The 11,244-nt window shown below is 43.2% G+C and overlaps 1 protein-coding gene across 1 annotated transcript in view; it reads left to right on the forward strand.

Annotated features, from left to right (window-relative positions):
* The first annotated feature begins 296 nt into the window (after positions 1–296).
* LOC102558279 (hepatocyte nuclear factor 4-beta) overlaps positions 297–11,244 on the forward strand; it is a 39,509-nt gene continuing 28,561 nt past the window's right edge. The window contains exons 1-2 of the mRNA XM_014609275.3: positions 297–522; positions 9,222–9,393. Coding sequence (XP_014464761.1) covers positions 408–522; positions 9,222–9,393 — 287 coding nt within the window. The 5' untranslated portion in view covers positions 297–407. The remainder of the gene's footprint in view (positions 523–9,221; positions 9,394–11,244) is intronic.

Below are 11,244 nucleotides of genomic sequence, written 5' to 3' on the forward strand. Positions count from 1 at the left end.
ACAGCAGACACATGTAACATGAAGGTGACAGGAGCATTGCATGCAAAGACCCAGGGCTGGAGGAACTGTTCGGTGCATGAATGCCTCGCTGCTGTGCTTTTCAAAATGTTTACACAAGGATCGTCATAAACCTCGCTGTATTGAACCAAAGATGCAGTCCAAGTTGTGTTAACCCAGGCCTTATCTGCAACATATCATCGTGATCAGATGTGTGGGGGAGAGAGAGAAAGGTAAAGCCGCTCCTTCTCTCCAGCCTTCTCTTAAAGCGGGGCGGGGATTGCTGGGGTGCTAGGTAATGATTTGTCATTTCAAGGGCTTGGGGTTGTCTCTCTCTCTGCAGATGAAACCTTGGCCGTGATTGACAGCAAGGCTGTTTCGGCCTGCTCTATTGCCGTTGACAGGTAATAATGAAGCTTTGTCAGTCCCTAATGGACATGGATATGCCCGACTATGTCGAGTCCCTGGACTCCTCTTACACCATGCTGGAGTTTGAAAACCTGAGAGTGCTTCCCAATAACACGGGTGAGATCTCTGTTCACTTCCTCCTAAATAACCGCTGTTACCCTTGGGAAAAAAAGTTGGACTCCTAGAAAAGATAGCTAGGACACAAGGGGCAAAGGGTGGACGGTGTAATATTGAAGCAGATGAACTGTCAGCCTTTGTTGTGCCTGTCATTACGGTTAGGCGCAAGCTCCACGTAATGGCTGAAATGCGTGGTACCTTTCTAAATGATTCGGTGCTCGACTGTGCAAGCCACGATACGAAGGCTGGGCCGTTCCTGCCCTGGAGAACACGCCGCCTCTTTTGAGCTATTTGTGGGGCTCGGTAATATTTCTTCTGTTTGCTTTCTTAAAAGCAATTCAACTACTTCATAAAAAGCTGCTGTTTTCTCTCTATATGAATTAGACACAAATGTGTTGTGACTTTTGAGGGGAAAAAGCAATTTTGAGTCGTTTAATTCTTAAAACGCTATTGCCTACATCGTTCTTCACACAATAAATCATGTGTTGGACGGAACATATTCAAACATATTTACATGATGTAGCAAATACTAAACTTTGGGCTCGACTAGGAGCATTGCTGCTTATTTTTCACCTATTGAGCTTGACTGAACGTCTTTGCAAGACACAAAGAAGAGGATTGTTCTGTGTGCTTTTTCACCGAAAAGTCTGTGCCCTGTTCCAGGAAAGCAATTTAGTGTGACATTTGGGAGTGCGGCACTCAGGATTTTGTTTTCAGGCATTTTAGTAGTAGCCCGTCTTTCCAACACACGAATCAGTCATTGCCTCAAATGCAAGGCAAGGCAGCTGTTGTAAATGGTGTAGCATAGGGCTAACATCACAAATAAATTGGATTAAAATGAAAACGTTGGAAACTGCCTGCTTGGATAGTCTAAGCAATATTTATTCTGAGCTGTCAAAAGCGTGTTTTTTTCTGCTTAAGATTGATTTCTCACTGCCTCTCTTACACTTGCTCATTAGAGCCCTGGACTATCAGTGCTTCAAAATATCTTTTGCTGCCATCTTCTGCCATTATGCAAAGCTTGTGCACCGCAGGGAGGCTTTCAGAGCATCAGACCAACGGAAATTCAGAAATGTAGCCTGGCCTCGAAAGAAGTTGTATGACTAGCCCTTGGAAGAGGATTTTCAAACGTCTGGGTTTTAATTTGGTTGTAATCCAAACGCGTCATATGGTTTGTCACATCTATTTGAATAACGAGGTAGACCTTTTTGGTTTTTTGTAAACCAGGCTACAGATTTCCCCCAAATCCAATAATTTCAACAGAAATGTTCCAATTTTTGCATGCCCTCACACAGTAGAAATGACAGGTTCAGTTTTTTGGGGTTTTTTTTTTTTAAGTTTGTAGAGTTTATCTAGGTTAGCATTGGGCTATTTGTCTTAATGTTAATCAGTAACTGGCTCTCTCAGGAACCAGTTGTTTTGACATTAGCTTGTTTGTCTTGGGTAAGTCTCTTCTACAATTTGTAAAACGAGCTCTTAAAAAGAGATGTGAAAATGCCACGGATGGAAATGTATCACGAGCCATCAGAATTCAAGCCACTCAGCTCTCCCAGATGAGGCCACGGTTTTAGCAATATTTTTACGAAGTTGGGAATTAGAGAAATAAAGAGAAAAACAAGAGAAACAAACTTCTTTATTTCCCAACTTTAGAAGGCATTTCTAAAGACATAGGATCCTAAATACACTGTGGAGAGATTTAGTTTGAACCTATTCTCTACGTTTCCCCATTTAAAAACAGGTAAATGTTGTCCTACATTCGAGTGGGGGCACTATCAGGACCTCACTACGTATCCAACTCCATTAAGGCCTAGCTCTTGGATTTCAAACATATGATTCTGAGCTTAAAAGATGCTCATCATCCTTGCCCTGGTAGACCTCCATTGACTTTAGAGAGAAGAGGGCGAGCCATATAATTTAGGAGTAACTCCACTAATTTGTATATTATTTCCTGTAATTGAATGACCGCAAATTTAAAATGGATCATTTATAGTTAACCTATGGCATTTATTAGCACAAGATATTTTTAAACCAATCGTTTTTTTTTTCAAGTATTATTCAAGCATATTTAAAAATAATACTGTAGTTACCTTTATCTAAAAATAAAGCTAAGGGCTCTCCAATCTCATCAAATGATCATGAGCTGAAGACAGAAACCTAGTACCTTCCTGGAGTATAGAAATGCACAATATTCAAGTGGAGGACACATACTTATTAGTCACTCTGCGAGAGAGGGAATACCAGGCTAGCTTGAACGTTAATCTCATCAGTGAGCCTTTGATAGAGGCCGTTAGTCTAATTGTTTCCTTAAGGTTTAAAATCATTATTGTTTTATCACTATAACTATGGCAGCTGTTGATAATAGGCTTTGTTCAGAGAAGATCAGTGCAGCTATCAGTTTTGCTGGGTTTAACTGTGTGCCAAATCCTCTAGCAATGTAAAATTTGCAAAGAATATGAGACCTAGGTTTCTCCCCGAAATCGCTAATGTTAATTCATTTATGAAAGATGTATTGCAGTCAAGCAGCAAGTTAACTGGAGCTTGTTAACACATCAGTGCATAGTATGTACCATGGGAAAACACAAATAAAACTGAAAATTTTTTTTTAGTTAGAAATTTCATATGGGTTTTATGAAAAGTGTTTGTTTTTTTTTTAATTTGGAACATTTTCAAGACAATTATTAACTTTTGTGGGACAAAATCCCATACTTCCTTTTCCTTTTCTTCCTTACAAAAAATATGGGGGGGCAGAGAGGTAAAAAAATAGTGAAAGCTTTTCCCCCCAGCAAAATAAAATAAAATGTGGGTTAAAAAAATGGGATCAACGTAATCAAAATGTTCTATGTATCGTCGTGTGAAACACCATTTTTCTCCGACTGGTTTTCATCAAACATTTGACCAATTTGAAGATTAACCTTTCTTTCTTTGCTATTATGATTAAAACACTAATATTGCTTAGGCAATCGTTTTTAATCTTTTAGTAGTCTGTGCATGAATAATGGGCAAATGCGGTTTAGGTAACTCAGAGAATAGTCCAAAACGCAAAGCAAGAAATCCATTTTGACAGTGGAAGTGGGCATTTAAAACGTTGTCGCATTTAGATGGAAATAATGGGAAATAAGGAATAATGGCTATGTTAATCTTCTTCACAAAAGGAGTGTTCTGGTGGCAAAACTGTTCCCTCTTGGGACAATCGTATTTATTTTACCATGGATAGAATTACATCTTCATTCTTACATCATGTTTAATACTGGTGTCATCACCAATTGCATCAGAGTTATCCCTTGGCCAGCGAGAGTGTAAACAATATTCTCTTTAATAGTGTTATTCCTTTCTTCACTCTTCTGTTCAACCACCAACGTGACTCTGAAGAGTTCATCACGACCCTTTTTCAAATGTCACTCTTGGGCCAGATGCAAGTTGACCCTGGCTTAGTCCTAATTAAGGCCAAAGCAATAAGAGATGTTTTGCCAGTTAAGAGTGTGAATGTCTGAATATGCCACAAGTTATAAATTTGCTTGCAGGACACTTCACCCTTTCTGGCTGGAGACTGTGGAGTTTGAGAACAGTTATCTAACTTGTTCTTTGTTTTGGAGCAAAAGACTCGGGTTTTGGAACGCAGACAGCTGATGTATCATGCGATTGAATTGCATAGGACCAGACTTTCAAAATGGGGCCCACTCCACCCACAGTTTGGCAGTTGTAGATGTTTATAGTTCTTGTGTTGTCTCAAGCTGAGATTCCTAAGTGCAAACCACAAAGCAGGTACCTGGGTAGAAATCCAGGGATGCAGTGTGGTGCGGTCGAGTTGTGGGGGCTGCAGAATTGGCAACCAGAATGCATGCACCCAGGACTGACTTTTGGCATTTAGTTTTGGAAGCATAAATTCAAAGGCAAGAATTGAAAATGCAAGTTGCTGCATCTGCAGAAATCTCTGTCACGAGTAGGGTGCAGATGAAACATTTTATCATCCCCTTAGAGCAGTTATGCCCAATCTTTTGGCTTCATGGGCCACATGAGTAGTGCGGGGCTGGTCCCTGGGCTGGATTGGCCCCTGTGCTGTCTATGTCCAGCTCTTGCACTCCCAGATTGGGCCCCATGTGCTGGGATCACACCCTGGGGCTCTGCGCTGCTCCCACCCCACCCTGTGTGCTGGGATTGGGCCCTGCCCCATTGCTGCCCAGCCCCGCACTCTGGGATGAGGCTCTGCATGCCAGGATCAGGCCCTGGGGCCTTGCACCACCTTTGTCCATCCCCACACACTGGGATCAGACCCTGTGCCATCTTGCATGGCTGAAGGGCCACACTCTCTGGCTCAGAGGGCTCTCCGTGGGTCTGGAAATTTGGCAGCAGGGGAGCAGCAATTAATGCTCCCAGCATAAATTTTAGGACCTATGGGGAGCCCCAGATGGCACAGCACTGGGGGCTGCATCTGGTGTGTGGGCTGCAAGTTAAGCCCCTGCCTCAGAGTATCCGTCTCATTGCCAGAAGTGGATTTGACTCATCAAAATTAAATATGAATTGGATTCTGCATTCCCAATTCAGATCTGGGGTTTGAAAAGGGAGCCTGTTTCTTCCTACTGAATGTCTTACAGTAAATCCAGGACCTCATGCAAGGCCAGAGCCCCATCTTGTAGGCACTGTCCAGAATGATAAATACCTATGGTTTAAAGGAGAGAGTGGCGACATTCTTTGCAAGTCAATAGTCAAGCTGCAAACTGGCCCCAGGTATCAAAAGTCTTAACTACAAGACCACCCTTAATCTCATTTCTTCTCATTTCATTCATGTCTTCCTTGCACACGTTAGGACATCATCTTATATCAAGTCTCTAGTATATACTAAGGACCACGCTGATCTAGAATTGAACTTCCCCAGGGTTTGACAGGATTGTGTATATAATTTTATAGCCTAGAGGCTAGCTGTAAATGCCCAGATTGCACACTGATGAAGCAGCTCTGCTGAAACTCATGCAAGTTATGGAGTCAGACATCAGAGATTTCTGGCAGACAATTTTGGCAATGATTATCTCTTAGTGATACACCCAGCGCGGAGAGACAGATGCTTGCACTGCAATGACCATTCTGCTCAGAAGCCGTCTAGGACTGAGATGACCTTTAGAGAGTGCGTCTAATTATTGATTTTTCTTTAAAAAAGTTCCATCAGGTGTTTCCTTCTACCAGAAATCCCATAGATATGTCACCGGAAAACTTTCTGACACATTTTATTGAAAGATAATCCTTTGGCATTATGGAGCTGGGCAACTCTATCCATTACACATCATTGTGCTCCTGTGTTGGAAGAAGTAGGCGTCCTTCCAGAGCCTGTGTTTCCCTTTCTCTCTCAATAGAGGCCCTTCCAAAACAAAACCCCAAGCCAAAACATCACAAAGTGTTGTGCAAGGCTTGAAATTCAATTCCAGATCCAAACTTTGCATCTGGATTTTTATGGTTCACGTGCTCCTTTGTCTCACTCTTCCTCTGTTGGAGTCTGCCATTAATTTGGGATAGGAGTATAAAATAGTGATGGACTTGGCAGTATACAACTGCTCAGCCAATGTGTCTACGTCAAACTACTATCAACTCGTGAAAAGGAAACGTCATTGTGCACTCTGGACTGGACTTTGCTGTGCTCGGCACTCATCAAGTCTACTCTAATTTATAGCCTTACAACTTCACTGACCTCAGAGGTGTTTACATGGTTTTCTAGTTGTAATTGTGAGGACAAAATTAGCCCCTTAACTTGAAAGCAATAATATCATATGATTCATAAGGTGCACTGAGGTTATTCACCCACAAGGAATGATGTCAGGGCATCATGGGAGACAAAGTCTGACCAGAAACAGGGTTCGTGGAGGAGAATGGGGACATGAGGGCCCCAGAGCTACAGTTTTCTCAAGGCATTGCAAAAATTCAGGCAGGTCGTGGGGTCAATGTTGGTACAAAACAAACCAACGCGTTTCATTTTGATTTTTTGGACTGGAAAATTCTACCGATGCCAAACTTTTCTTCTAACCAATTTTGATTTTCTTGAAGCCTCTTTCTCTGGTCAGAAAAGGTTTTATTCAACTCGATTGTCCACAATGTGGTGCTGATAGCACCACTGAAAATGGATTCACTTTGCCTGGCGTGAGCACATGTGTTAGGTCAGAAAAGGGACATGTCTACGTGAGACGCTTACTGTGCATTGGCCTAATAACACTGCACTCAGTAGCCTGTCACGGCAAAAACTGTGCGAATAGCCTGCTGCGTAATGTTATTAGGCTAATGCTCATTAAATGTTACTAAAAAACGGGGTGCTAGTGCTACTGCGCAGTAACTTTAGGTACTATGCATTTAGTTAGTGCTTTATTAAGGAAGCACTAAAGTAAATGTGCAGTATCTAAGGTGCATTAATGAACGTGTAGACATGCCCAAGGTAACAGAATTGTTCCTGAAATGGCTGGAGCCAAAAGCTTGTGGGCCTTACTCAAGCAAAAGTCCTACCAAGTGAGGGTCAGGTTATGAACACTTTACTCACATTAGTGACAAGTGTAACCCTCATTGACTTCACTCACCAGAATGGTTTTATTAAGCTGAAACTAGGCTTTCATAGTCTGGTCTTGTGTTGGGTAGATGGCCTGAGGACAAACTGGGTTTCTTTGGAATAATGGATCTTTGAATTCTGTGCTGGTCATCTGGGCCCAGCTGTACTGGATTGAATGGGATTACATGGGTGTAACTGAGAAGAACTGGCCCCCTTTTATCTTTATGTTTATTGTGCAATTGAAAAAAAAATTGGAATCAAACGAACCCTGAGGAATTGTTTATTATGGCCAGTCTGACCACGTGCTTGTTCAGAAAAGACTTGGATGAAGCCAGAAGATATTCAAAGATCGAGCTGATCCTGACAAAATATAGCACTCTGGAGATACCGTTTCCGTTTCATTCAGTTCCATTGTGCTGTCACCAGTGGAAGGCTAGCAAGATCAATGTGAGCTTCAATGATCTGCCACATAAGAGTCTTGTCTGCTAAGACATCGAGCATTTTTCCCAGGGCTGAGCACACAACATTCAGTAACCTTAATGAGATCTGGGGACCACCTCCACTTTGGGAGGTGGAGAATAGTAATTCCTGCCCATATTGTCTACAAATTACTCACATGCCATTTTGCTACCTTGTCGTTCTTATTCCTCAGTATGGCCTTCCCTCCCCCCCATCCATCTCTTAGAGGTTTTCATTTAGTTTATAAGATTTGTCAGTGCAGCAGTGATAAGCTTATTATGTTTGTACAGTACCATGGAGAACGGGACCGTGCCCTTTTTGCCCACTGGGTACCAATGCAATATAAATGTTAAATAAAGTTAGTTTGATCTACCGACGACTAAAGTCACTCTGAGTTGGTTCAGGGACAGTGGCAGTGGTTAGATACCTATGTCAACCATCACAATTATGTGTCTTAGGATGTTTCTTAGACATTATTCTTTCCACATGTTAAATGTGCTTAAGACAGGAGCATCTGCATGTTAAGGCAGGAAAAGATGAGCTACATCTGCATGGAATAGATCATACTTACACCTCTTCAAGTGAGAAATCTTTTTGATTGGTGCTTATCATGAGGTTAAATTGATTTGCTCCACAGGGCCAATATGAGCAACTTGTGCTCCTCCAGTATCCTAGGATGCACTGCTTCCAGCCTCCCCCCCCCCGAGGACAATTTATCCTCCCAAACTCTGGATGAGACCTGGAGAGGCAGGCAGCCCTAGGAGAACTAGAGAGAGCTGGGAAGAGGTGAAGAGCCGCAGGGCAAGCTGGGCAACTGCCAGCCCTGGGATGCTGACCAGCCCCCTCCACCTCCCCGGTTTCCCCCAGTTGCCCAGCTTCTTGGCTTTCCCTTGCTCTCCATCTATCCAGGGCAGTACAGAGAATACAAAGAGTGGGGGACGGGTCCAGTAACACTCACAGCACGTTCTAACTTTAATACCACCTAACACTCAGCACACCCACATTACAATGTGTAACTACACCCTCGCATACAGGTGTGAGCTCCCTTGTAGGAAGAAATTTAGAAGCAATTTTCAACAAAATGGTCCTGGGATGCTTCTTTATTAGCATCCTGAGGTTATTTGAGTTGACAGGAGTGTATCTGTTGGAATAGGAGTGTAGGTTGTAGCCGTGTTGGTCTAAGGATATAGGCAGACAAGGTTCCTTGGGTGAATCTGATATCTTTTATTATTATTGGGTTGGTCTAATAAAAGATATCAGATTCACCCAAGGAACCTTGTCTGTTGGAATAGGGAATGGAAGCATTGAATAGAAAACAAATCCAAGGAGGGTTGTGCTTAGTGTGACAGCCTTCAAATGGCCAAGCTTTCCATTCTCTGTCATGCAGAGATAGGCAGGCAAGGTTGTTAGAGTAGATGTGACATCTTTTATTGGAGCAGCTGAATAGTTGGAAAACTGTTCTTAAAAAGTTCTTAGCAAGTTCTTTCCAAATAGTCAGTTTGAATAGATGTGATATCTTTTATTAGACCAAGAACCTTGCCTGCCCATGTCCTTAGACCAACACGGCTACAACCAAAAACCCTGTTTCACAGAGATAGCACAAGCAGGTTTGGAGGAAGGGCAGATGTGCAGGGGGAGACCAGATAGATAGAGCCCATGCCATCATGTTGTTCTGGCTCCTTGGGGGAAAGACCTAATTGAGTTTCTGCTCCATCTGCAGAACCGATAGCTGCAGAATCATCCAATGCCAGCCTGCTTGCCGGCAGCATCAGCTCCATTTGCTCCATCTGTGGGGACCGCGCCACTGGGAAGCATTATGGAGCCTCTAGCTGCGATGGCTGCAAAGGGTTCTTCAGAAGAAGCGTCCGCAAGAACCACGTCTACTCGTGCAGGTAAAGTGCTCTGCTGGGTTTCAGCACTGGGAGCAGGTTGGGGCAGGGATTGTCTATTATTCGGCGTACAGGGCCTCACACAATGGGACCTCAGTCTCAGCCTGGACCGATAATGATGATGGTGGTGATGTAATCTACTTTCTTGAGCATAAGACTTGGAAACTGGGGACTTCTGAGTTCTAATTTCACCTGAGTCTTTGAGCAATCCCTTTCCTGGTTGCATGTCTCCGTGCCCTCACAATTAAAACAGAGGAAAGTTCTAGCATTGAGGACTCGTTTCCATATGTCAAGTGCTAAGTACTTTTACTGGGTGTGGAGTGACCCTAAGAACTCATCGAGTCCTCGCAAGGGAATGCCGCGATGGCAGGGAGCCAAAGTCCCCGGGACTGATTTTCGAACACGGGCTCTCTTGCTTTGTCTAACCATTAATGGAAATGCAATCTGCAGGTATCTCCAAACCTGCTTCTCTCCCCCCAGCAGCTGTCTCTTTCTGCCTTTCTGGTCATGTTGGTTTTTAAGATGCACAAATCATACCTCTTGCTGCTATCAACTGCTTTACAGTCAGCCTGTGAACCAAAAAAGAACCGGCTCCGATGGTCTCCACCTTGACATGCAGGGATATATTCATGAGGCTTATTTACCAGAAGGAAGCCATAAATTATACAGCAGCTATCTCGGTTGACCTAAGAAAGATGATGTTTACTTAAAAAAAAAACAAAAAAACCCCAAAAAACAACCCACACTAGAGGATTAATTCATATCTAACTGGAACCTGGGAGTTTTCCTTGTGCTGCAAGGGATATTCCTTGTTCAAGAAGGTCCCAAACTAATAAAAGACGTGTCTCCCTGTTTGTTTTAGATGAAGCTGAATAGGAGGCACCAATAGCTCTGTTTTATTTGATCACTGGCCTGCCCTCGCCAGCCCAACCCCTTTCTTGGTTTAATTCCAGCGACCAAAGGGAAAATCTATTCTCACGTCTCAGAACGAGTTGCTCTCGTCCTCCGGGAGTTCGCGTGAAGCCTCCGTTTCATTGCGTGATCCCCCGGGAATCCATGAATCACGGCGATGCTTAGCAGGTCAGGGAAGACCTTCTCATTCAAATCCAAACCTATGCCAAGAGCTCCATTGGTGCTCTGTGAATCCTAATTTGGTGAACCATGCCGCAGCGAGTTTAAGGTCTGGGCCGCACTGTTTATAATGGAGTTGCATTCCTTGCAGACTTCTTCATTTGTTAAGTGGGGTCTGTTCTGCTCGCTGAAATGACCGCAGAGAAAATGTCTATGCAGCACAGTCAGAGAGTATCATTAGACCATAAAAGCTGAGGCAGATTCACCTTCCCTTCTTTTCCCCTTTAAAATCCATGTAGGGACCTAAATGCCAGCAAGAACCTGGCTCTAACTCTCTTAGACATGAATGGGAGAAAATATCCATCCAAAGAATTTCACCCGCCTCTACGCAAAGTAAAAGGGAGTTCCCAACAGAAGCAGGGGTGCTATCACTAGGATTTAACATCAGATATAAAGGAGAGGAAACAGACTGATTGCTGTTCCCTGTCTGTCCTCTTCTATACTCCCAGGTAGATGATGACAAGCCAGTACATGTATTCAGGCCCCTGTTCACTTCTGAAAGACAGTGACTTGCGGAGGATGCATCAGTAGCGGCCTTGGAGGAGGGCAAACCAGGCGACCGCGCAGGGTCCCACACTATATAAAAATAAAAATGAATTACATTGAATATTTGTATTGTCAATATTGTATTAAGACACTTTCATTGCAGTTTCCTGGATAGGGCAATGTGAAACTGAACTTGAAACTCTCTGACTTTCTTATAGCTCATCGAAATTAAAGCGC

Source organism: Alligator mississippiensis, chromosome 10, assembly GCF_030867095.1.
Source record: "Alligator mississippiensis isolate rAllMis1 chromosome 10, rAllMis1, whole genome shotgun sequence".
NCBI classification, from domain to species: domain Eukaryota; kingdom Metazoa; phylum Chordata; order Crocodylia; family Alligatoridae; genus Alligator; species Alligator mississippiensis.